We start from the raw sequence: 21901 nt of genomic DNA, 5'->3' as shown, positions 1-21901 counted from the left end.
TTTTCGAGACAGGGTTTCTCTGTGTAGCTTTGCGCCTTTCCTGGAACTCACTTGGTAGTCCAGGCTGGCCTCAAACTCACAGAGATCCGCCTGGCTCTGCCTCCCGAGTGCTGGGATTAAAGGCGTGCGCCACCACCGCCCGGCAAGTCAGGCTAATTTCAAAAGAGCTAGAAGTCCTAGAAATGAAAAGTACATTAAGTGGAATTTAAAAAGTCACACAACTTTGGAAACAGCTAAGAGTGAAATAGTTGAGTAAAATAGAAAACTGTAATTTTACTGAATACAGAGAGTCAGAAGCAGACAGTGTAAAAGACAGGTTAGGACATAACAGCATGGTAGTCCACAGAAAACATATCTAAGTAGAACCTGAAAAGAGGCACCAGAGGAAGTGAAGGAGGAAATAAACATCTGAGAAATCTTTACAGCAAATACAATAACTATCAGGTCCATGAAATGAATCAGGAACATTAACCAAAACAGGGAGGAAAGACCGTAGGAGTCAGAGGGGATGGAGGACACCAGGAAAACATGGCCCACTAAATCAACTAAGCAGGGCTCACATGGGCTCACAGAGACAGAAATGGCAAGCATGGGCCTGCATAGGTCTGTACCAGGTCCTCTGTGTGTGTTATGGCTGTCAGCCTGGTGTTTTTGTAGGACTCCTAACAGTGGGAGTGGATGTGTCTCTGACTCCTTTGCCTGCTCTTGAGACTCTTTTCCTTCCATTGGGTTGCCTTGTCCAGCCTCAATATGAAGGCTTTTGCCTTGTCTTATTGTATCTTGTTCTGTCCCGTTTGACTGTCATCTCTTGAAGGCCTGCTCTTTTCTGAAGAGGAAGCAGAAGGAGAGTGGGTCTGGGGAAGAGGAGAGGTGGGGGAAGAGCTAGGAGGAGTGGAGGAAGGGAAAACTGTGTTTGGGATGTATTGTATGAGAGAAGAATCTATTTTCAATTAAAAAATTAAAGAAATTACAAAAAGAAAATACTTACATTTAAATCCACTATGAAGTGTAATAAAGCACAGAGACCTCTTCAATGTAGCCCAGAGGAAAAGCACAAAAGTTATGATAGTTACATCACAGCTACCTTTTCCATGGCAACAGATAAAGCCAAACACATGAGGAATAAACTCTCCAAGTACTGAGCAGAAATCACTGTTGGCACAGGGTGGGAGCCCTCATCAAGTCTTTCAATATTATGGATTATACGCATCTTAGGATCCGTATCTTCCCTTAGCCTCATTCCGGTCTGAAGCAGTTTGACATCAAAGTTCGCCCATGCATGCTTTAGGAAGGTGAAAACGGATCTGACATGCACAATGGAAAGGAAGCAGAGAGATGGTAACCAGGGCAGAGGCAGACATTGCATAAAAGTAATGATCAGTCTGTTAGCATCAGAACCAGAAGCAGATAGACCTGATGGGCAAGAGCTGTACAGCATTGTCTGGATGGAAGTAGACTATCCCAGGATGCCATATTGTTGGGAAGATGAGTAAAAACACCCATTAACTTTTGACTTTGTTATACTCATATGATACAATATCCACGAGGTCACGAAAATAGTAGAAAATAAAGAGAACAGTCTTCAACTAGTAGAGATAGAAAGCAGAGTGAGAAAAAAAATCATTTTTGTATGGCCATGAAAGAGATAAAAAGATGGAGTTGAGAAACCTAGAAAACTTAAATAATGTGACAGATATGAACATAAATCAATAATTAAGAAAATTGTGAATGCTCTCAGTTTTTTTGCTTAAATATTTTGGAATGGCTTATAATGCTTTGAGAGAAAAATACTGGACACAGTCTTACTCTCTCTACATCTCATTGTAAAGACACAATTAAAATAAAGTGATATTCAAGAAAGCCTTTGCAGAAATACTTTGAACATCAAATATCATGAAGGTATATCATTTCAAGGAGTTGGGATTCTAAATATTTGCAAATACATATTTAGACATTTGGGGAGATAAGACCCAAGTCTAAACAGGAGATTCACCTATCTTTTACACACATGCTATATACATGGCCCAAAGGTAATTTAAAACACAATTTTGAATAATTTTTCCCACAAAGATCCCACAGTTAAGGATTTTCCTCTTGTGTTATATCAATGTTCAAATATATTTAGACTGTGGCACCTTTTAGATTTTGGATTAGAGACGCTCAACCAAGTAGAAAACTGGCAAATAGAAAATATCAATAGAATAAAAACATGGGTCTGGGGGGAAATAAAAACAATAGAATAGAAAATGTCTCAGTAGATTGAAAGAAAGGAAAGATAAACCGCTATTATGTGAGATGAACCAAGGACATCACTGGACACCAAGCATGCCAGAAAATACTGTGAACAGCTTTATGTGAGTTACACAAATGACTTGGGTGAAATGACAGATTCTCTCAAGACACAAATTCCCAAAACAGGCTTAAGAAGTAAAACCCCTGGTTAATGACAATGTATACTGGCTAGTTTTTGTGTCAACCCAACATAGGCTAGAGTCATTTGGGAAGAGAAGCTCTCAATTGAGAAAATGTCCCCACCTGATTTTCAAGGCAAGACTGTGTATATTTTCTTGATTGATGATTGATACGGGAGGGCCCAGCTCACTGTGGAGGGTCCATCCCTGGGCTGGTGGTCTTCAGTGCTAGAAGAAGACAGGCTGAGCAAGCCATGAGGAGCAAGCCAATAAACAGTGTTCCTCCATAGATTCTGCTCCAGTTCCTGCCTTGAATTTTTGTCCTGACTTCCTTGGATGATGGGCTTAAGCTGTAAGATGAAATAAACCTTTCCCTCTCCAAGTTGCTTTGGGTCATAATGTTTTATCACATCAATAGAAACCTAAGACACAATGCAAGTGAAAAAAAACAACAACCTGAATTTGTAATGAAAACCTTCCCTCAAACTGCAGTTCAGGCCAAGAGAGCTTCTCTGGTGAGTCCAATCCAACACTCAGAGCCAGAGAAGGAGAGAATAGCTTCCAATTCATTTTCTAAAAGCTGGTGTTTCCATGATACCTAAGCCAGAAGTACCTCATAAGCAAACACACCAGTGTCTCACAAAAATATATCCCCAAATATTAGCAAATGGAATTTAGCAATATTATTTTTTATGATGTAATATATCATTATCCAAGTAGCAATCCCAAGTTAGCATGAAAATCAATGCAGTTCTCCAGGTTCATAAAATAAAGAAGAAAAGTCCTATTGTTATGCAAATAAGGGCATAAAAGAACTTGTCAATGCTCAAATGTCCAGGCAAAATAAGAGTTCTCATCAAATTAGTAGTAGAAATGAAAAAAAGTAGACTGAATAAATATCAGACAAGAGGCTTGAATAGGCATTTCTCCAAAGGTCTACAAATGGTCAACACACACATACGCACACACACACACACACACACACACACACACACACACACACACACACACACAAAATATTCAACCACTAGAGAACCATTAGGGAACTGTAAATCAAAACCACAATGAGCTAGCACTCCATACTAATTAGGATGAATATTTAGAATAAACACAGAGCAAGTATGGGTGAGGGTGTACAGAAGTGAGGACCTTTGTACTTTGCCAATAGTAATGTCAAGTAGTGCAGTTGCCATGGAAACAGTATGACAATTCTTCAAAACTTACAAATAGAATTGACACATAATTCAGCAATTTCACTTCTTGGTACATGCCTCAAACAATGAAAGCAGGGCATTGAAGCAATATTTGTATGTTCATGTTCATGAGAGCATTAATCAAAGTAGACTAAAGGTAAACATAATCCAAGTATCCATCACAATATGGATGAACACAGTAGGGCATATTCATACATGGGGATGTTATTCTGTCTCAATAAAGAAGGAGACTGACAGATGTTATACTGTGGATAAAACCTGAAGGTATTGTGTGAAGGTAAATTAAATCATTTGCAAAAGGACAGATGATGTATAGTTCCACTTATCCAAGGTCCCCAGAGGAGTTCATTCAGAGACAGAAGGTAGATTCTGGCTACCAGAGCATGCAGTGTCAGTTTTTAATGGAGACAGAGTTTTTACTTATAAGATGGACAGAATTCTTGAGATGGGTGTCGTGACAGTTGCCAAACATCATTAACTTACTTAATGCCATGGAACTGCTCACTTAAAAACTAGTAAAATTTCTCACAGTAAAGGGGGAAATACAAACGGTCTTTTATATAGATGGAATGTACATTTTAAAAGTCCTTATACTTAACAAGGAATAAGACAAGGGTGCTGCCTCTCAGTACCTCTCTTTACCTCCTACTGGCAATGGTGCCTAGTGCAATAAGGCAAGAAAAACAAAGTCGTGCATAGAGACGACATTCTATAGCCTTCTCCCATCTCCCCATCTCCCATCTCCTATATTCTTTCCACTCCCCATTTTGCAACATTGCCTGAGCTTCAGAGGAGTAGAACAAATGTCTTATTTACAGCTAGGTCCACATGTATGAAACTGTCAAAGAGCAAGTATATTTAATAGAAGGATATGGACAATTCTGTATGTGGTAAGAGTTTTTAAGAGATACTTAGCATTAAAGATCATTCTATAGAAATCAATTATGTATGTATTGAGAAATGGGTTGTTTAAAAAATTAATATAACTTAGCCGGGCAGTGGTGGTGCATGCCTTTAATCCCAGCACTTGGGAGGCAGAGGCAGGCAGATCTTTGTGAGTTCGAGGCCAGCCTGGTCTACAGAGCAAGATCCAGGAAAGGCACAAAGTTACATGGAGAAACCTTGTCTTGAAAAATCAAAAATAATAATAATAATAATAATGATAATAATAATAATAATATAACTAATTAGTAGTAGCATTCAAATATGAAGAAAGAAAGGATCTATTTTATCTACACTGAAAAATTATAAAACACTGGTGAGGGACATTAAGGAAAAATGTAAGGAAACCAGACCTTACATAATGGAAGACCAAAGATTTGCTTCCATTAATATGGACATGAACATTGACCCACAGGGCTGAGGGTAGTAGGACACTGACTATCAAAGATCATAGGTTTTGGAGGTGACAGGAAAATTTAGTATCTCTGTGTCATTGCTTTTAACTGTATCCAAAGTTCTGTAACTTTTAAAAAAATGTTTCAACTAATGTGCTTCTCATTTCTAGAAGGATATTTTAGCTTCTGAAATCAGTCTGAATATTTTTATGTTCTCTTGTTCCCCACTCATAATTTTATTTATCCATTTTATGTCTTTAAACATACTGTTTATCTTATAATCTTTTATCTTTTTCTTTATCAGTCTTTCTACATAGACATATGATACTATATCTATAAGTAAACAATGTCTCAAAACAGTGTATAAAGGAGTACAGAATTAGATTGGGAGGGCTTCCATAAAGTATAAAATTAATGTTTGACAAGGTCCGATAGCACTTTGGCTGACTCCTGCAGTGACTAGATCTGTCCATGCCACTGGGGCACACTAAGAATAGCTAAAAGGATTCCCCTGTCTTTCCCATACATGGATGGGAGCTTCTGTGACTCACACACTATTCATGTTGCATGAAATTCCTACAAGGAAACACCTGTGTAAGCCAGGGAAATCCTTGAATAAATAAGAATTCCATACAAGGCTGGTACTGCCAACCAGTTCTGAAACAACAGTTTTCTCATCAATGGTCCCCATGGATAAGTGGCATACAGCCTCTAGGAAAAATAGATTTGTCTTACGCCACACAGGAAATTCATGTGGAAGGAGTACAGATTTAAGTAAAGAGAAGAATGTAGGCCAGGGAAAGCTTTCTAAGCCTGTTGGGGAAAAGATAAAAGGTCGGTGGTTAAGGCAACAATGAATCTGAATGTGGAAAGTTACCAGAAGCAGGCATGATGACTAAAGGCGAGATGGCACCCTGGGAGAAATCCTGGAACAGAAAAGGGATGTTAGTGAGGACTCTGGGAACCCAAGCATCATTTGCCACTTAGCTAAGACTATTGATGGGACCAGCCTTGAGGTCTCACTTTAGGTCTGTGATTCTCCACAGGAGGCAGTTTCATTCCCTGGGCAATGTCTGGAGACATTATGGGACTGCACCCCTCACTGGATCAGGGAGAAATGCTGCTAGCATCTATGAGGTGAGACCATGAAAGCTCCTAACACTGCTACATGACAGCTACAAATGCCCCAGTATCTAGGTTGAAACGCTGCTAGCCAAGTGTACTGCCCAGAAGTGATGATGATGAGCCCAAAGAGTTAGAAGCTTGTCAAGGCTGCTTGGAAACCTTTCTTGCTCTCTTGTGACTCTTTGCTCATCTGAAATTATTTAAAAATTGGAAGTTTTAACAGCTACAAACTTTCATCATGAATGCCATTTCCACTCATTTAAAATGTGTGGAGAGTGCAGTATTGGCGATGGATAATGCTTGAGGATGCTAAGCGAAGTTGGAGTTCTTGTGGAGAAGTACAGTGCTGTCCATTTGGGAATCCATGCTCATGAACCTTATGATTATGTCTAACTTCTCACCAAAGTCCTAGAAAGCTTGCTAAGAAAACGACATGAAATGTCCGTATTTCTTTCTAAGGACATTTATCTAAAATTGTTCTAAAAGTTTTTAAATAAAAATATATTTAACAATAAGATTTTTGGTTTTCAAGGTTAAATAAATTCATATAGTAGAAGGCTTTGCACTAATTAGGCATTTAACAGGGAATCATGTACAACAGAAGTGGACAATGCATGTGTATGATCTCCTTTTTGTTAAAAAAGAAAAGAAAAGAAAGCACTATGTTGAGGAAAAAGAAACATTTGGTGCATTAACAAGAGAATTCAAGTGACCTGTGGGAAGACTTATTGAGTAGCAGGGTTAAGGTTAACTTTCATGTTTCTATTTTTACTTCAATTTTAATTTTTACAATGCATGTTTTATATTTTTCAATAAGAAAGAAAATGGTGAAAGAAAAAAAGAAGAGCCGATTCATCTAAACTTTTTTCTAAGCATCATTTTCACAGAATACTAATCCAGAAAGAAACCATAGCCACCAATAGAGCCACAACCCAAGCAAGTTTTAGAGATGCTCAAAGTGGGCTTGGACACAGAAAATCAGGTCAAGATAATGTCCGTTTCATATTCAGTGACCTCCAAATGCACTACACTGTGACATTCTATGCATTTGGTAGGCCACCTCTCCAAATCCCATGGTCAGTCTCTGCTGCTCTACAATTCACAGCTCCGAGGGCTGTAATTCCTGCACTGAAGTGTTTCACTGTGTCTTATATGCACAAGAGCATTCATGCTGGCCCACGAGTGCCAGAGAAAATCACATGTTCACTGTGTTCATGGGCCATTTGAACAAAAACATCTAAGCATGGTCTGTCCAGTCAAAAATACAATGAGCCTTTATCATCTTCAACTCCAGAACATTCCAGAGCCAATGAAATCACTACTCCACTTTATTTAACTGCCCATTGATCCTTGGAGTGAGGATTGAACATATTTTAAATAAAACTATACAACCTCTATCTCATTCAACCCATGTGCTCGTACATGCAAGAGATAGGGCAGAGCCAGGAGGACCATATTTCGTGCAAAGATCATCATCATGAGTTTCTACATATTTGCAAGAGCTGGATTCCAAAGTTGGCTCTGGATTTTTAGCAACTTTATAAATTTCAGCAACTTCAGTTGTGGCACTGTCTAAGGCTCTGTCTGAGAAAACCCGAGTTGCCCAAAAGATGCCCAGCTGTGAGAGTACTGAAGGTTTCCTCTTCCTTGTGGGGCCCACATGAATGATGTCATGAATAAATGATGGCCACACACTTAATGTAGGCTTCTGTGCACACATAGGAGCACAGGGAAGCTGGGTTTGGTGGCAAACATCTGTAATCCTAACACTTGGAGAGACAGAGGCAGAAGGGTCACAGCCGAGTTCCTTCCAGGATAGCCAGGGCTACATAATGAGGTTCTGTCTCAGGAAAACCAAAACCAACCAGCCAGCCAACCAACCAACCAAATGATGAACCCAAGTCAACAGGAGATTCAAGGATGCAGTCCATACATACAAACATTACAACTCAGAGAGAAAATGGTTACAAAAAGACTAATTGCGGTAGCTTTTGTGTTCAATTTCTGATTCCATGGACAACCTCCTAGAAGATAATATATAAGTTCCTCCAGTGGTTATGCCTGGGGACATTCCCACAGGTCATGTGTCACAATAACAGAGTGGGCAAGGGCAGGTAGGCACTTCAGGGGGCAAAGTCTAATCCCAATGATAGTGACAAGGGTTGTGTGTGTCTATTGCAAAAAGAACACCACTGCTATACATGCCTGCCCTTGAGGACACCTCAACCTTGAAGAGTCTGTGAGAGCCCCTAAGAGTCAAGACACATAGAAGAGATGTACCCATCTCTCCAAATGGCTCAAACAAGACAACACTAGTTTGGAGGCAATAGTTCTTACATAGGATCAGTGTTGGGTGGTGTGTTCCTATGTGATGTCCTTCCTGGGTAAGAACGATTTGCTATATTCTCCAAAGACAGCCTCAAACTGTGCACTAAAGGGCCCCAGCCTTGGACCAGGGCCTTTACCAACATGGATGCCTCCATGTTGCTGTGCTCTAACGTAATAAATGGAGTGCTGATAACAATATGGAAAGCATTTCCACATTTGACAGCAAAATCTTCTGAAAGCAGAGTTTAAAACGATTTGAGTCTGTTCTGTCATCCTCACCAAACTTTGCTCTCCACAGTTGGCTACCAACACCAGAGAAGATCACGTCTCATCCAAAGGGCTCAGATTTGCTCTAAGTTATTGTGAAAGAACTACTTCACTGAGACAAAAGACTGAAATATGTCATCTATTTTTCACGTTTTCAATTTTTTTCATTTTCCAAGTTATCTGTACCTAAAACACTTTCCCTTACATAACTCATCAGTATATCACTTTGTCCTCCCAGAACTGTGTTTGAATTAATTTCCGGCAAACAGCTCAGACCACACTGAAAACAGTATTGAGTCCTACTATGAATTCACTCATGTGAGTAGCTCGATGCACATGAACCACCTAGAGGAGGTAGTGAATAACTAACTCAATGGACTGAAATGCAATGGATCCTGTATCCAAAGCCCACGGTACCTCTGCTGGTGGCCCTCACCATCACTGTGACTCATTGCTGTCTAGACAGCTGCTCTACTGTTTCCTAATTTAAAAATTCAGACCATTATCTGGTCAGTCTTCAGTCCTTGAATCCATTTCTCTTTATGAATCCCTGGCAAACCTGAACAAATGGAGCATTAGTAATGACTTTCTCCCTGACATTGTAGAGACATAGCCCATTCATATAATGGAGGGTGGTACTCATAAAACAAAGTGGGCAGAGATAGGTCTTGTCTTTTAGAGTGGGGTAATGAAAACAGGCAAATTTGAGTCCTTGTAGATGATGGAATAATCTGAGAAGAATATTTACCATCCTGAAAGAGAAGACCCTACCTTATTTAGACTTACCAGTACTGAAACAAAGAAAATTGAAAACCTTCCACATCTTTGTGCAGCATTGCTCAATGTTTCCTCTTTCTCAATATTCATTTAACCATCTGAAAGATGAAAAACTTGTCCCATGAGAATATTTGACTATTCTGACTGACTTCTCAGGGGAAACAGTTTGGAGATCCTCATGTCCCAGTTTTCAAAACAACTGGGGATTCTGTAGTTTTCACAACCTACCTCTTGGTGGTGAATCTTACATGACTCCCTTCCTTTCCTGCTTAGAGGTTGTTAGGTTCAGGTGTGAGGAGAGGTAGTACAAGAAGGAGACATGGGGCACTGAAGTGGCCCTGATGTCACATCAGTTGCTTTGTTGGCTCATCAGAGTATCTTGCCCTCCACCTAGCACTCAGATCCTGAATATCTATCTACTCTGAGCCCCATGGTAGGCTGCAGGATGGAAATGATGACTCACAAGGTTTCTGCCTTTTCAGAGTGTGCAGCCTAGAAGGAAAAAGACCTCCAGTGAGCACAGAGGTCACATTAAAAGACTGTAACCTATGCACCTGAGTTTTATTTCAGTACCATGGAATCAGGGAGCAGCCCAGTGCCTAGAACCAGTGCTTCTACAGTAAGTAAGGAATGAGAATGGGCTGTCCAAGTGGAACTGTGGTACAGAGATACCAGAAGGTGTTAAAACTGAACAGGTGCCCCAGTTGTTAGTAACAGTGGTGACTGGCCACAGTGACAGACTTTGTCGCTGTCAACAAAAGGGGCATCTGGGATAGCTGCCATGATGAATAGTTTAGGAAACAGGAAAAGAGCAAGAGATAACTGGAAAGGCTTTGGCCAGAAGATATAAAGTAGCCCTAGAGTCAATGGTGGGAGGGGGTGGGAGACAAAAGCACATACCCTTTGCTTGGGCATCACTCCCTCAGCTTCTGAGACTTCCCCTGAAAATACAGCTACCATGACAGAAACCCCAGCTGTAGTCCCTCCCCAATGAATTACTAGACTAGGAAAGAAGAGTCTAAGCAACCATCTGGTTGACCTCTCCCACTAAAATGACGGGGACCTTGCTGGCAAATGACTTAAGTTTCTAAAAAGATTATCCTTGAGCAGGGGTGACATACTTTGTCAAAAGGCCCGGGTGACGGATGTTTTGGCTTTGTGGGCTGCACGGTTTCTTTTCTGACCCTCAGCTCTCTCACTGTGTATGGAGTCGCTGGGGACACTGTATAAGTGAGCACCAGTGGCTGTGGGATTGGGCTCTGTCACTATGTATGGAGTCGCTGGGGAACACTGTATAAGTGAGCACCAGTGGCTGTGGGATTGGGCTCTGTCACTATGTATGGAGTCGCTGGGGAACACTGTATAAGTGAGCATCAGAGGCTGTGGGATTGGGCTGAGTCATTATGTATGGAGTCGCTGGGGAACACTGTATAAGTGAGCACCAGTGGCTGTGGGATTGGGCTGAGTCACTATGTATGGAGTCGCTGGGGAACACTGTATAAGTGAGCACCAGAGGCTGTGGGATTGGGCTCTGTCACTATATATGGAGTCACTGGGGAGCACTGTATAAGTGAGCACCAGTGGCTGTGGGATTGGGCTGAGTCACTGATGACACCTGCTCTCCTCAAACTGTTGAGTGAGATGGGGTTCCAGTTTCTTTGTGCATTCATATGCGCACTCAAACAGCTCTTGGCTCATGTTGTGGTTAATAAAGCAAACAAAAACTCATTTTCCTCAATTCTTGCTTCAGAAAGGGTAAGAAAATACCGACCTAAGACTGTTTACCTGGTCATGACCATGCACCTGTCTTATCAGGTGGATAGGTTGTGGCTATAGTGTTAGTTGCAGTCTCACTGGGAAGTGCTGCAGACAGGAGCAGCCTCAGGAAAACCAGAGGAATATATACGATATCCCAGTCTCTACAGCTGACAATCCATCTGGTCCATTGGCGAGCCTTGCTGGCTCACCTTCAAAACATGCCTCTGCTGAGTGCATTTTGTGTTGTTTGTATATATATGATTTCAGGACTGACCACTTTATACTGGACAACCAAAAGGGATATCTCTGCATCCCTTGCAGAGTCTAGCTCTCCCTCTCTCAGAAATCAGCAGCTGCTTGTAATTCCTTGTCCAGGGGTGTGACCCTATGAGACTTGAGACTTTGACCCTTCCTAGCTAGCATGTCTTATTGATATTGTCACGTTTTTGTGGTGTGTGTGTGTGTGTGTATGTGTGTGTGTGTGTGTGTGTGTGTGTGTGTGTGTGTGTGTGTGTGTGTGTGTGTGTGTAGCAGTAATACTCAGGGAAGAAGAGGTTATCAATTTGAGAGTGAGAGGTGTGGCATGGAAGTAGTTGGAAGAAGGGGACTTTGGAGGGGCTAGAGGAAAAGGAAGTGGGGAAAGTGAAGCAATTATATTTTAATTTAAAATGTATACAAAATTTAAAACAAACATGGCTCTGGGTCCATCCTCACAGTTGAGTGAATGAGCAGAGGTCAACTGGAGAGAATGTTTCACTGCTGTCTTTCTATGGTGAGAAGATGACAGGCCATGGCCCACCCACAGTCCTGTCCTAGAAGGAGCCTAGGAAGACACCTGACTTCTTTCAGAGAATGGTGGAGGCACAGTGGAAAAGGGCAGAGTGGCCAGCTCTGATGGGCATTGCATGGCACACTCTGGGAAGACACCCCTCACCAGTCAACCTTAGAGAACTAGCCACTAAGAGAAAACTTCTCAGTCAAGGTCACATCAACTCCCGGGGTACAAAGGCCCCGCCCTCTTGCTCCAGCTCAGAGCAACACTGAGGAGTCATTCCCAACCCTGAGGTTACTATGGCCCTTGTTTGGTCTGTCTACCAAGTGCCTTCCCTATCTGCTCATGTCTTCTCCCTCTTCCTTCACTTCAAGTCATTTTCACAAGCACTCCCTAGGCTACAGACTGCCCCTGGATCTCCCCCTCAGAGTCTGAGTTCCCAAAACACAGGATGCAATATTGGCAAGTAGTTCTAGATCAGAAATCAGTAAATTACAGGCAGGCTAAGTCTGGCATACCATTTGCCTTTGCAAATAAAGCTTTATTGGCAACAGCCAAATCAGTCACTGCATCACAGTGCTTTCCCACCAGAAACACCAGAGCTGAGTAAATGCCATACAAATCAGAGGGTCTGTGAAGATGAGCACATGCTCCTCTATAAGAGGAGGTGAGGGAAAGAGTGAGAAGGCGAGGAGAAGAAGAGAAAGAAAGGGGAGAGAGTGGAGAGAAGGGAGGAAGAGAAAGGGCAGGAGACAGGAGGGGGAGAAAAGCAAAAAAGAGGGGAGAGAGGAGTGAAGAGAAGAGGGAAGGGAAGGGGAGAGAAAAGGACGAACAAAAGGTTGCTTCAGCAACTCTAGATCATCAGAGGGAGGAAACACACTTGCCAAATGAAGTTTCTTCCCAAGCCTTCCGAGCCCTCTATAAATAAGTCCTGTGGGATGAGAGGGCTGAGTCCAGGAAGCCATCTTCTTCTCAGGTAAGCCTGATGTGTAAATGATGAAGCTAGCTCACTACACACACCTCACACCTGAGAATACAAGCAGATTTGGTGTCCATGTGGTGGCCTGGCAGGGGCTTCTTCCTTCCAGCCATGCAAACTAATGCCTTTAGAGAGGAGGTTCTCAACCTCCCTAATGCTGCGACCCTTTAATGCCGTTCTTCATGTTGCGGTGACCCCCAACCATAAAATTATTTCATCGCTACTTCATAACTGTAGTTTTGCTATTGTTATGAATTGCAATGTCAGTGTCTGATATGCAACCCCCAAGAGGTCACGATCCACAGGTTGAGAACTGCATGTGCACTTGCCGAGGGCCTACCAGTTCAGAAGGCCCACCACAAAGCAGGAACCTAGGCAAGCAGTGTGGGCAGAGCATTCCTTAGTCTTTTCTCCAATATCATCTAACATCATTGCTCTCTATTTACTTGGATGTCTCATGAAGGAAGAGAGCATCAGAACTGGACCACAGTATGAAAGAAACTAGGTAACACAGTGTATCATAATCACACACAGTGATATCAGAACCATTCAGATCAATATTAAAAAAAAAACCCATAGATGGCACAGACACCCAGATTTCAGATAGGGAAAGACCTCTGAGCTGATGAGCTTTAGCTAAATCAACAACACAACTTATTATATCTCATCAGAACCCTATTTGTAGCCCACTGGCTACTACCCAAGGATATGCTCCTAAGCAGTCTTCAAACACCACCTTCTCTGGTGACAGTGGAGAAAGGTCCACGACTGGGCACCACCAATGCCCTGACTACTCTGCCAAGGGCTGTTATTGGCAAGGATGCAACAGGAGCCATGGACATAACGTTGGTACTTAATGGATGCATGGACTTGGGTAAGTCATTTAACCTTCGAGCCTTATTTGTCTTCTCTGAAAGTAGACTTAACTGATACTTTCCCTACAGAATTGTTTAGATGATTTCAAATAGCAGATATAACCCAAGGCCTGGCACTGAGGATTTTTACAACACATATCATGATTATTCATGGTACTGATTAGAACAAGGATGGTAACAGTGATGCAAGTTTACCTCACTACAGGGCCAGAGATTTGTACGATGTTTACCTCTATAGTGCCAGCTGGATGCTCACTAACAGTGAAGAGAAAGCATCAAGGACTAAGGAGGTATGCAAAAAGAGAACCGATTCTTAACCTCAGTCCCAAGGAGAAGCAGGCGCCCATATGTCTGCTGGGATGTTTTGTCCCAGGGGACAGGACTATCTGTTTTTCATGAAGTGGTTGCATGTAACTCATCTCCCCTCATTTTAGGAGTCTTTCTGAGTGCATGCATATCTTTAAGGCTTACTCAATAGTACCATCTGTAGAACTTGCTATCCAATGACTACAGCCAAAACTATCTTGACTCTGTCTACGGACTCTCCCACACAGCATCTACAAAGGCAGCTGGATGTCAGCAAAGTGAGCTCAGAGGGGTTCCTGCTTGAAAAGAGTTTAGATGAAAGGAGTTGGCTTCAGACACTAAGAAGGATGATGCCCATTAATAGTGTGTGTAGCCACAGGAAGCCATCAAGAGCGCCTCAGATACCATTCCAGTTATGGACAGGAAGATGCACAGGTCTTCTGAGTCTTAATGAGCATTGCTACAGTCTGAGAGTACTTGCAGTAAGGCTAACAGGCTCTGTGAGGGTAGCGGCTGAGCTTGCAAGTGCACCCTGGGATGATGGTGTACCCTGTATCAGGATAGACTAGGATCATTAGAACTTGTGGATTGTAGCTAGTACTTGTAAACTTCAGGCAGGAATTCTGTAGCATGCTTTCTCATTATTCAACAAGAAATATAGCCCACTGAAAATTAGTGTAGCTATATGAGTGAGAGAGTATGCAAACCAAGTAAGTACGTGCATGTGTGTGTACACACATATATGTGCATTCATGCACACTGGAGGCACATGTCCCAAACACTAAACTAGCCCCTATTTTAACGGAGCATCACTTTCTAAAAGACACATGGGTCTTTGCTTTCCTTTGGGCCTGAGGGTTAGGAATTATTTCTTTGTCCATCACTTCAATCCTCGATGTTTTCTGTGTTGTTGGATATTAAGGTAGAAACTGCTGAGACTCACATGGTATTCCTTCTGGTGCTGATAGAGAACGGGAAATAAAGTTAAGCTTGAAGATGTTCAAGAGCACTAATTACTGAGTGAATGCTATAAGCTCAGAGCGGTGGTGTCACTGTCCACATTCATTGAGCTAGAAAATAAGAGAATGTGCTCAGGGTTCCTCTGTGGCTTTCTTCAAATGACAGGATGAGACCCTGAGATTTAGAGTCAGGTTCTAAATGTGAGTTTCTACAATACATTACTATTCTGATGGATGTCAGCCCCACAGGAGGCAGAACTAACCTCCTCTAACTCACCTAAGAAAACTCTTTACAGGAACAGCCAGTCTCTTTACAAGCCATAGGGAAGCCACTCTGTTCTGAGATGGGTGTTTGTGATCTGACTCTGATTATTTTTAAAGGGCCTTTGGTGAAATTTTCTAAAAAATCCAAGTGATTATTCTGTACCATGAGACGGAGCATCAAGTCGTGCTCACCACATAATGCAGTTTCTCTATTTCTGGAATCATCATCAATAAGGAAGATGAAGTGCTCAGCTTGAGCAGTTGCCTTAAATACTAAAGTGGAGTTTATCTTTGTAACACAGAACGACTGCTTACATCTTTCTGCATGCAATGAGTCTGTTGATTCAGGCATTTCCATCGTTTAATCAACCCAGAAGCTATATCGAACTTACTTTAAAGTTCTCTCAGCATCCAATATATCTACACTTGTTAAAATTAATTACATCATTTAACATTTCCACATGCATTATAGTTTTAAGTGTTTCACGGTCATTTTTTATTAATTAATAAACGCTTAATGGACAAAAATTCATACTATAAAATTATTATGCATATGCTGCGTTTTCAGTTTTACTATTATTTCTTTTAAATATTTTCCCCAAGTGGAAAGTCCATGACTCATAAACCAGTCACTCTCACAGAAAGTACAACTGAAAATAGAAGTTTACTCAGAGACAGAGAAATCTGTGCCGCTTCCCTCTCTCCAAGACAGACTCACTTCCTCTCCTGAAAGCCAGAGGGTCTCAGGGAAGCCCACCTGGGAAATTCTGTCTGGCCCTGAAATAGCAGAAATAGTAACAAATCCCAGCCAGCATCCTCTAGACACAACCCAGGACACATGATTCCTTTTGCTGCTGGTTGGAAAGGAACATTCCAACTTTCCCATTAGAAAACATGCTGTAATTACCCACCTCCCCAACATGCGCGCGCGCACACACACACACACACACGCACACGCACACGCACACTTATGCCCACATACTTCATTCCATTATAGAACTCAGGTGTAGTTTTTAAATGTCGATGCTAACACATTTATCAATGATGTGATTTAAAAGTAAAAGCCTTAGAATTCTAGACAAACCCCCAATATTCAGATGTTGAACCCCTGAAGAGCTTTTAAAAAAATCTGGGTGTGGGTAGCATTCTATTCTATTCCCCCAGCTCTGGAATGTGATGTGAGCATGCTCTATTCCAGCTGCTATGGGAGCCACTGTTTGCTATGGGTTGCATGTGTGGTCTGGCACTATTTTGTTGGGATAGGGAACTTGAGTGAAGGTCTCTCATTATCTATAAATGTTTCATCTGAGAACATCTTTCTAATCAGACATCAGCACCAACTTATGAGTTGTTGACTTGAGGCAGAGATGACCAAATGCTTGATGCAAAAGATCTCCTGGGATGAGTTGTACAGAAGAAATTCAACAGCACTCCCTTAGCTGAACACTGATATTGGGCACCCTCCAGCAAGTGGACATCTACTCACCTGCCCTGTAACTCCAGCCAGGAATATGGATGGAGAGTTGGTTGGCATGGTTGCTGGTGGGACATGCTGCACAGTCCCCTTTCTCCTTTCTTCTTGGAACCTGGTTCCTTCCCACATCTGCAAATTTGACATTTTCCAGGGGAGGGGAGCCAGTCTGAGGGTATGTGCCACTCCCCAAATGTGCTGGCACCAAGGCTGGACTCTCTTTCCAGTGACCCTCCTGGGGCTGGCCCCATTGTGGACCTAGGAGATCCTGCTTTCCCTCCAAGAGCTCCTGGGGCAGGGCTCTGCTGATTGGCTCTCCATTAGCTGTGCTGTCTACTCCATCTGCTGTTAACCTGTGGGAACTACAGCGGAGGCTGAGAGACAGGACAGACCTGTGCATTTTGGGGCTAGCAATTTGAGGTTGTTCAAGAGGGACAGAAAGAGGCTTGTCCAAATAGTAAATGGCACTGGGACAGTGCTGAGACACCCGGAGATGGACACAGGAGCTGAACATCAGTGGGACTTTTCTTGATGGTGAACTGTCTGAAGAAAAACTGTCCTCTTTGTCATCCATGTGGGTAACCCAGTACTCCTGCCTTGCACACATCCTTGTGTGAGCCTGGGGAACCTTTAGCCCTTCTATGGAGCCATTGCCAGGGAACTCTGTACAGGTGAAGGATCCATTGTGCTGACACAGATGGACACCACTGGCCAGAGCTGGGGCGTCTTGGAGCAGAGTATCCTTGGCCCTGCAATTGGGACACAGTGGGTCCCTAACAGTGTCCCATACCAAGGAGTTGGCTGGAGGGCCCACACGTCTGGCAGTAATGGTGATAGACGAGAACCCTCTGTGGGGGCCTCTGCCTAGGTTGTCTCCTGTGGACAGTGGTTCTATCGCCAGTCCTTGCTCGTCTGATGGAGTCAGAATTCCCAATCTGTCTGGAGCAAATGGCCTGTGCATGTTCACGCCACTGCGCCTGGCCGAAGCTGGTTTCGTGGGACACAGCTGAGGTTGAACGATTGCTTGTGGCAGAGGCAACAAGGCTCCATTTTCCATCGATTTCTTCTCATCAATCAGCTGGGAAATGATGATAGGTGATATCATTTTTGTGTTTTGTGATGCCAATGTCTCCTAAAAAATAGGCAGAAAAATCTGAATTATTCCAGGAGTTCACAGGAATAATCAGTGAATTCTCATGGGTCATGAGATTGCTGGGGAAGGAACACTTAGATTTCTCAGTAAAGCCTTCAAGACACTCTTGCTGTGGGATGTCTTTCTGTATGCTGAGAATGTGTGTGGCTCCCATTGGATAATAAATAAAGCTGTTTTGGCCTATGGCAAGAAAGCTTGCAGCCAGGTGGGAAATTCAAGCAGAGATACAGAGAGAAGGGCAGAGTTGAGAGAGACGTCAACCACTGCCAAAGGAGCAAGAAGATGCTAGCAGACCAGTAACACCATGGCCATATGGCAACACATAGATTAATAGGAATGGGTTAATTTAAGATGAAAGAGCCAGGTAGCAAGAAGCTTGAAGCCATAGGCCATACAGTTTGTAATTAATATAAGCCTCTGAGTGATTATTTCATAAAAGGTTGTGGGACCGTGGGGTCCAGTGGGACGAGAAACTTCAGTCTACACACTCTTGATACCAAATCTGAGCATTCTGAAGAGATGGAAACCTAGGTATGTTTGTGAGGAAGTAGTGTTCTAGACACGTTAGCCTAATCAGGAGAAGGATGGACTCACTCAGCGGGGTGTCAGTCTTAGTTTACTAGCCTTGAGCTCCATTAGTAGAGACCCTCTGACTGTGATAGTTGCTTCTGCCAGACCCCAGAACCTCAAAAAAAAAATCTCACAGCCTCGATAGGGAAGGGAGGCAAAATTATCAACATGGCTGAGAATTGGAGTTGGGGAAGTGATAGGCCATGGGTCAGCACTCTGATGACAGTGTCAGTAAATGTGGTAACAAGGAGTCACCTCCCTAGTTTCTTCTCCCACCATCTTCCACCTTTGCCTCTGGAATTACCAGTTACTTTCAGCTTGCTTGACCTCACAGAAGTCCATGCTCAGAGAGCAAGACAAGGGAAATCAGGTGCCCAAAATCAGTTTCCCAGGCTAGCCAATCAGTTTGGCTTCTCTTACCAGGATGGGGCGTACCAAGATGGATGTATACCAGTATACAAAGTATAGGTGTAGCTCGATGCTATTCTGTGAGGAGCTTTTGTAAATGATCAAGGAATTCCATGCTTCCTAATTAGCAGTTCCTAAGTCCTTATGTAAATCACTGCTGTGTACAGAATAAAGCACTGTGCTTTTTTGCACCGTGTCTAACCAGCTTAGGATCAAGGAGGAGAATCCCTGTGCTCTTGCTGTGTCTTCATGCTTGTGTGTTGAGTGCTGCAGAAGGCTGACCACAGCCCAGTATTTAGTGCACACAGAGCCATGCCCCATTTTTTATGTGTCTAAAATGAACTTGTGTACAGAGCTGCATAGACCCTGAGATAATGGTAAAAACTTTAGCCCTGGAAGCCAAAAGGCATCACTGGGGTACTCAGCATTCAAGGCAGCAGATTTCAAACCCTAGCATATCTGAGAATCACCTAGAACATTGGGAGCACAGGTTCCCCAGGCCTGAGATTCTGATGGTGGAGTATAGGGGCTTTTAGCCCCCACACCTCAGTGATGTAGGTGAGGTAGGGATCGTGAATAGTGTCACAGCTGGCCTACTGTCATCTCGAGGAAATGCATTCACAAGGGGTGGGCCTAGGTACCATGAAAGCCTGGGCTTTGCCTTTCTCAAGATGTAAGAGAACAAGGGTAGGATTTGTGATTTCTTTGTCGCAGGTTTAATATTCAAATAACTGAGCGTTCTCCTCTACCTGGACATGGTAGACTGGACATGGGACTCTGCACATAACACAGTGACAACACAAGCTAGAGTTGTTTGGGAAAAGGGACTCTCAACTGAAAAAAAAAATGCCTCCATAAGATGGGCCTATAGGTTGAACCTGTTCCCCATGCTGAACCTTGCCCAGCCTTGACACAAGGGGAGGAGCTTGGTCCTGCCTCGACTTGATGTGCCATGCTTTGTTTGGGTCCATGGGAGGCCTGACCCTTTCTGAATGGAGACAGAGGAGGAGTGGATGGGGAAGGGGGTAGATGGGATGGGGGGAGGGAACAGGAGGAGAGGAGGGAGGGGAAACTGTGGTCAATATGTAGAATAAATGAAAAAAATGTTATAAAACTTAAATAAGAAAAAGATGGGCCTATAAGCAAGTCTATTTTCTTGATTGATGATTGATATGGGAGAACCTAGTCCACTGTGGGAGGTGCAACCCCTGGGCTGGTGTTACTGGGTGTGATCAGAAAACAGACTGAGCAAGATATGGGGAGCAAGCCAGTAAGCAGCACTGTATGTAGACCAGGCTGGCCTTGAACTCAGAGTTGTCCTGCCTCTGCCATCCATGTCCAGCTTCCTCGGTTTCTATGCCTTTTTTTTACTTTTTAAAGATATGTGAGAAGTTTCACATTTCAAAAGATAACTGGAGATGGGGGAAGAAATGGTGAGTCCATTTTAAACTTCCTTCAGTGTTTAAAAACAAATGAAATTTTTTTTTTTTTACCTCCTGGACAAGGATAAAACTTCAAGCTTCCCTTCCAGCCTCACTACCACCTTCCAATTCAAGGTCATTTCACAGCTCAAGGTCAACCCAGTGGAGTCTCCAGGTGTGAGTGGAGATGCCTCCCTAGCACCTCTGATACTACGGTACAAAACAATGACCTGTAGCTAGTGAAACCCAGAAGCCCATGCATCCACCTTAGACAAACCAGTAGACTCTAGGAGGCTAGAACTGGCTGGAGGCAGGTGTCAGTGCTTTTCGAGTTTCTGTGTCTCCAGCGGGCATCCTGTGCTTCTGTGGCACTGCCCCCCAGGCATCCTGTGCTTCTGTGGCACCCCGCTGCTCTACCTTCTCCCTGCAGCACACTCACGGCTGTGATTTGCATACAAGAAAATGACAGTGCACCTGGCGCCCATTTGACAGTACACAGTCCCTCCCATCCTAGTTAAATTTAGTTCTGATACTAATTGTTCCTGTGCACCCCATGATGGGTGTAATCATACCCAGTGGGAATTCCTTTGACATTGATCTCTGGAGGAAAAAAACAAAACCCAGCTTGGGAACCTGCCATACTGCTTTTACACTGCAGGGCAGTGCCTCCTCAAGTTTGGACCAGTGACAACCTGCCTTCGAAAATCTCATGGGGTGGAGGCAGAGATCCCTGAACACCTTGATCTCTAGGCATAAGTTGAATCAGGACCTGTCGGGGTAAGGTCTAGAATCTGCATTTGTAACCAGCCCCTGGGTGGCCCTGGAGGGTGTATGGATATGGAGGAAGGAGGTTGAGCTGACTTAGGTGATCTGGGACCCATCCTGAGTCATGGTTCTCAGAAGCCCCAGACCTCAGAGAAGCCTTGATTTGCACAGCTGTAATGTAAGAAGAAGATTGAAATGTAGTCTGTTAAGATGCACCCTCCCTGGTACTGGAATCACATGTCAAAGGCCCCTATTATGGGCTCAGGATCGTGAGAGTCTAGGCCTTGGAATTAGCATGACTGTATTGTTAGGAATAAAGAGTTGCCAGTTCAGCTTGGAACTCCACAGAAAAGACCCTGATATTGGCAATGGCAGTCTGGTTCCTCCAGGCAGAGCTCAAGACATACTTGCTGAGGGCTTCCTTGGGGCCACAGGCCTTGGGCATCATTCCAAAAGGATCTAGAGGCCCAGGAGAGCCTGGGTAAAAAGCCAACTGCCTTTTCACTACTTGAGGCCTGGAAAGTGTGGCTGTGATTTTGACTCCATCAAAAGAAAGAGGAAAGAGCGCTAATGAGAAGTATGAATCTGAACTTATTTCTCAAGCTCTTGTGTTATTCGGGATGACACTGTTCCTGGGTGAATGCACGCTGGCCAGCACCATGCTCAGGAAAAATTGTCTGCCTTCTCTTCTTCACAGAGAAGGTGTGAAGGACAAAAAGAGATGACAGTGTGACAGTGTCT

General features: G+C 43.2%; 1 protein-coding gene across 9 annotated transcripts in view; it reads right to left on the bottom strand.

Annotated features, from left to right (window-relative positions):
• The window catches only part of CUNH10orf90 (chromosome unknown C10orf90 homolog), a 232846-nt gene that overhangs the window by 55063 nt on the left and 155882 nt on the right, over positions 1 to 21901 (bottom strand). For all 9 annotated transcript variants that reach the window (XM_052711888.1, XM_052711892.1, XM_052711889.1 and 6 more), the window contains one exon: positions 16859 to 17975. In XM_052711888.1, the coding sequence (XP_052567848.1) occupies positions 16859 to 17975 (1117 nt within the window). The remainder of the gene's footprint in view (positions 1 to 16858; positions 17976 to 21901) is intronic.

The sequence above is a fragment of the Peromyscus californicus genome, unplaced genomic scaffold (genome assembly GCF_007827085.1).
Source record: "Peromyscus californicus insignis strain IS unplaced genomic scaffold, ASM782708v3 Scaffold_4__1_contigs__length_199733344, whole genome shotgun sequence".
In the NCBI taxonomy this organism is placed as follows: domain Eukaryota; kingdom Metazoa; phylum Chordata; class Mammalia; order Rodentia; family Cricetidae; genus Peromyscus; species Peromyscus californicus.
This window is presented reverse-complemented; position numbering and strand designations above follow the sequence as displayed.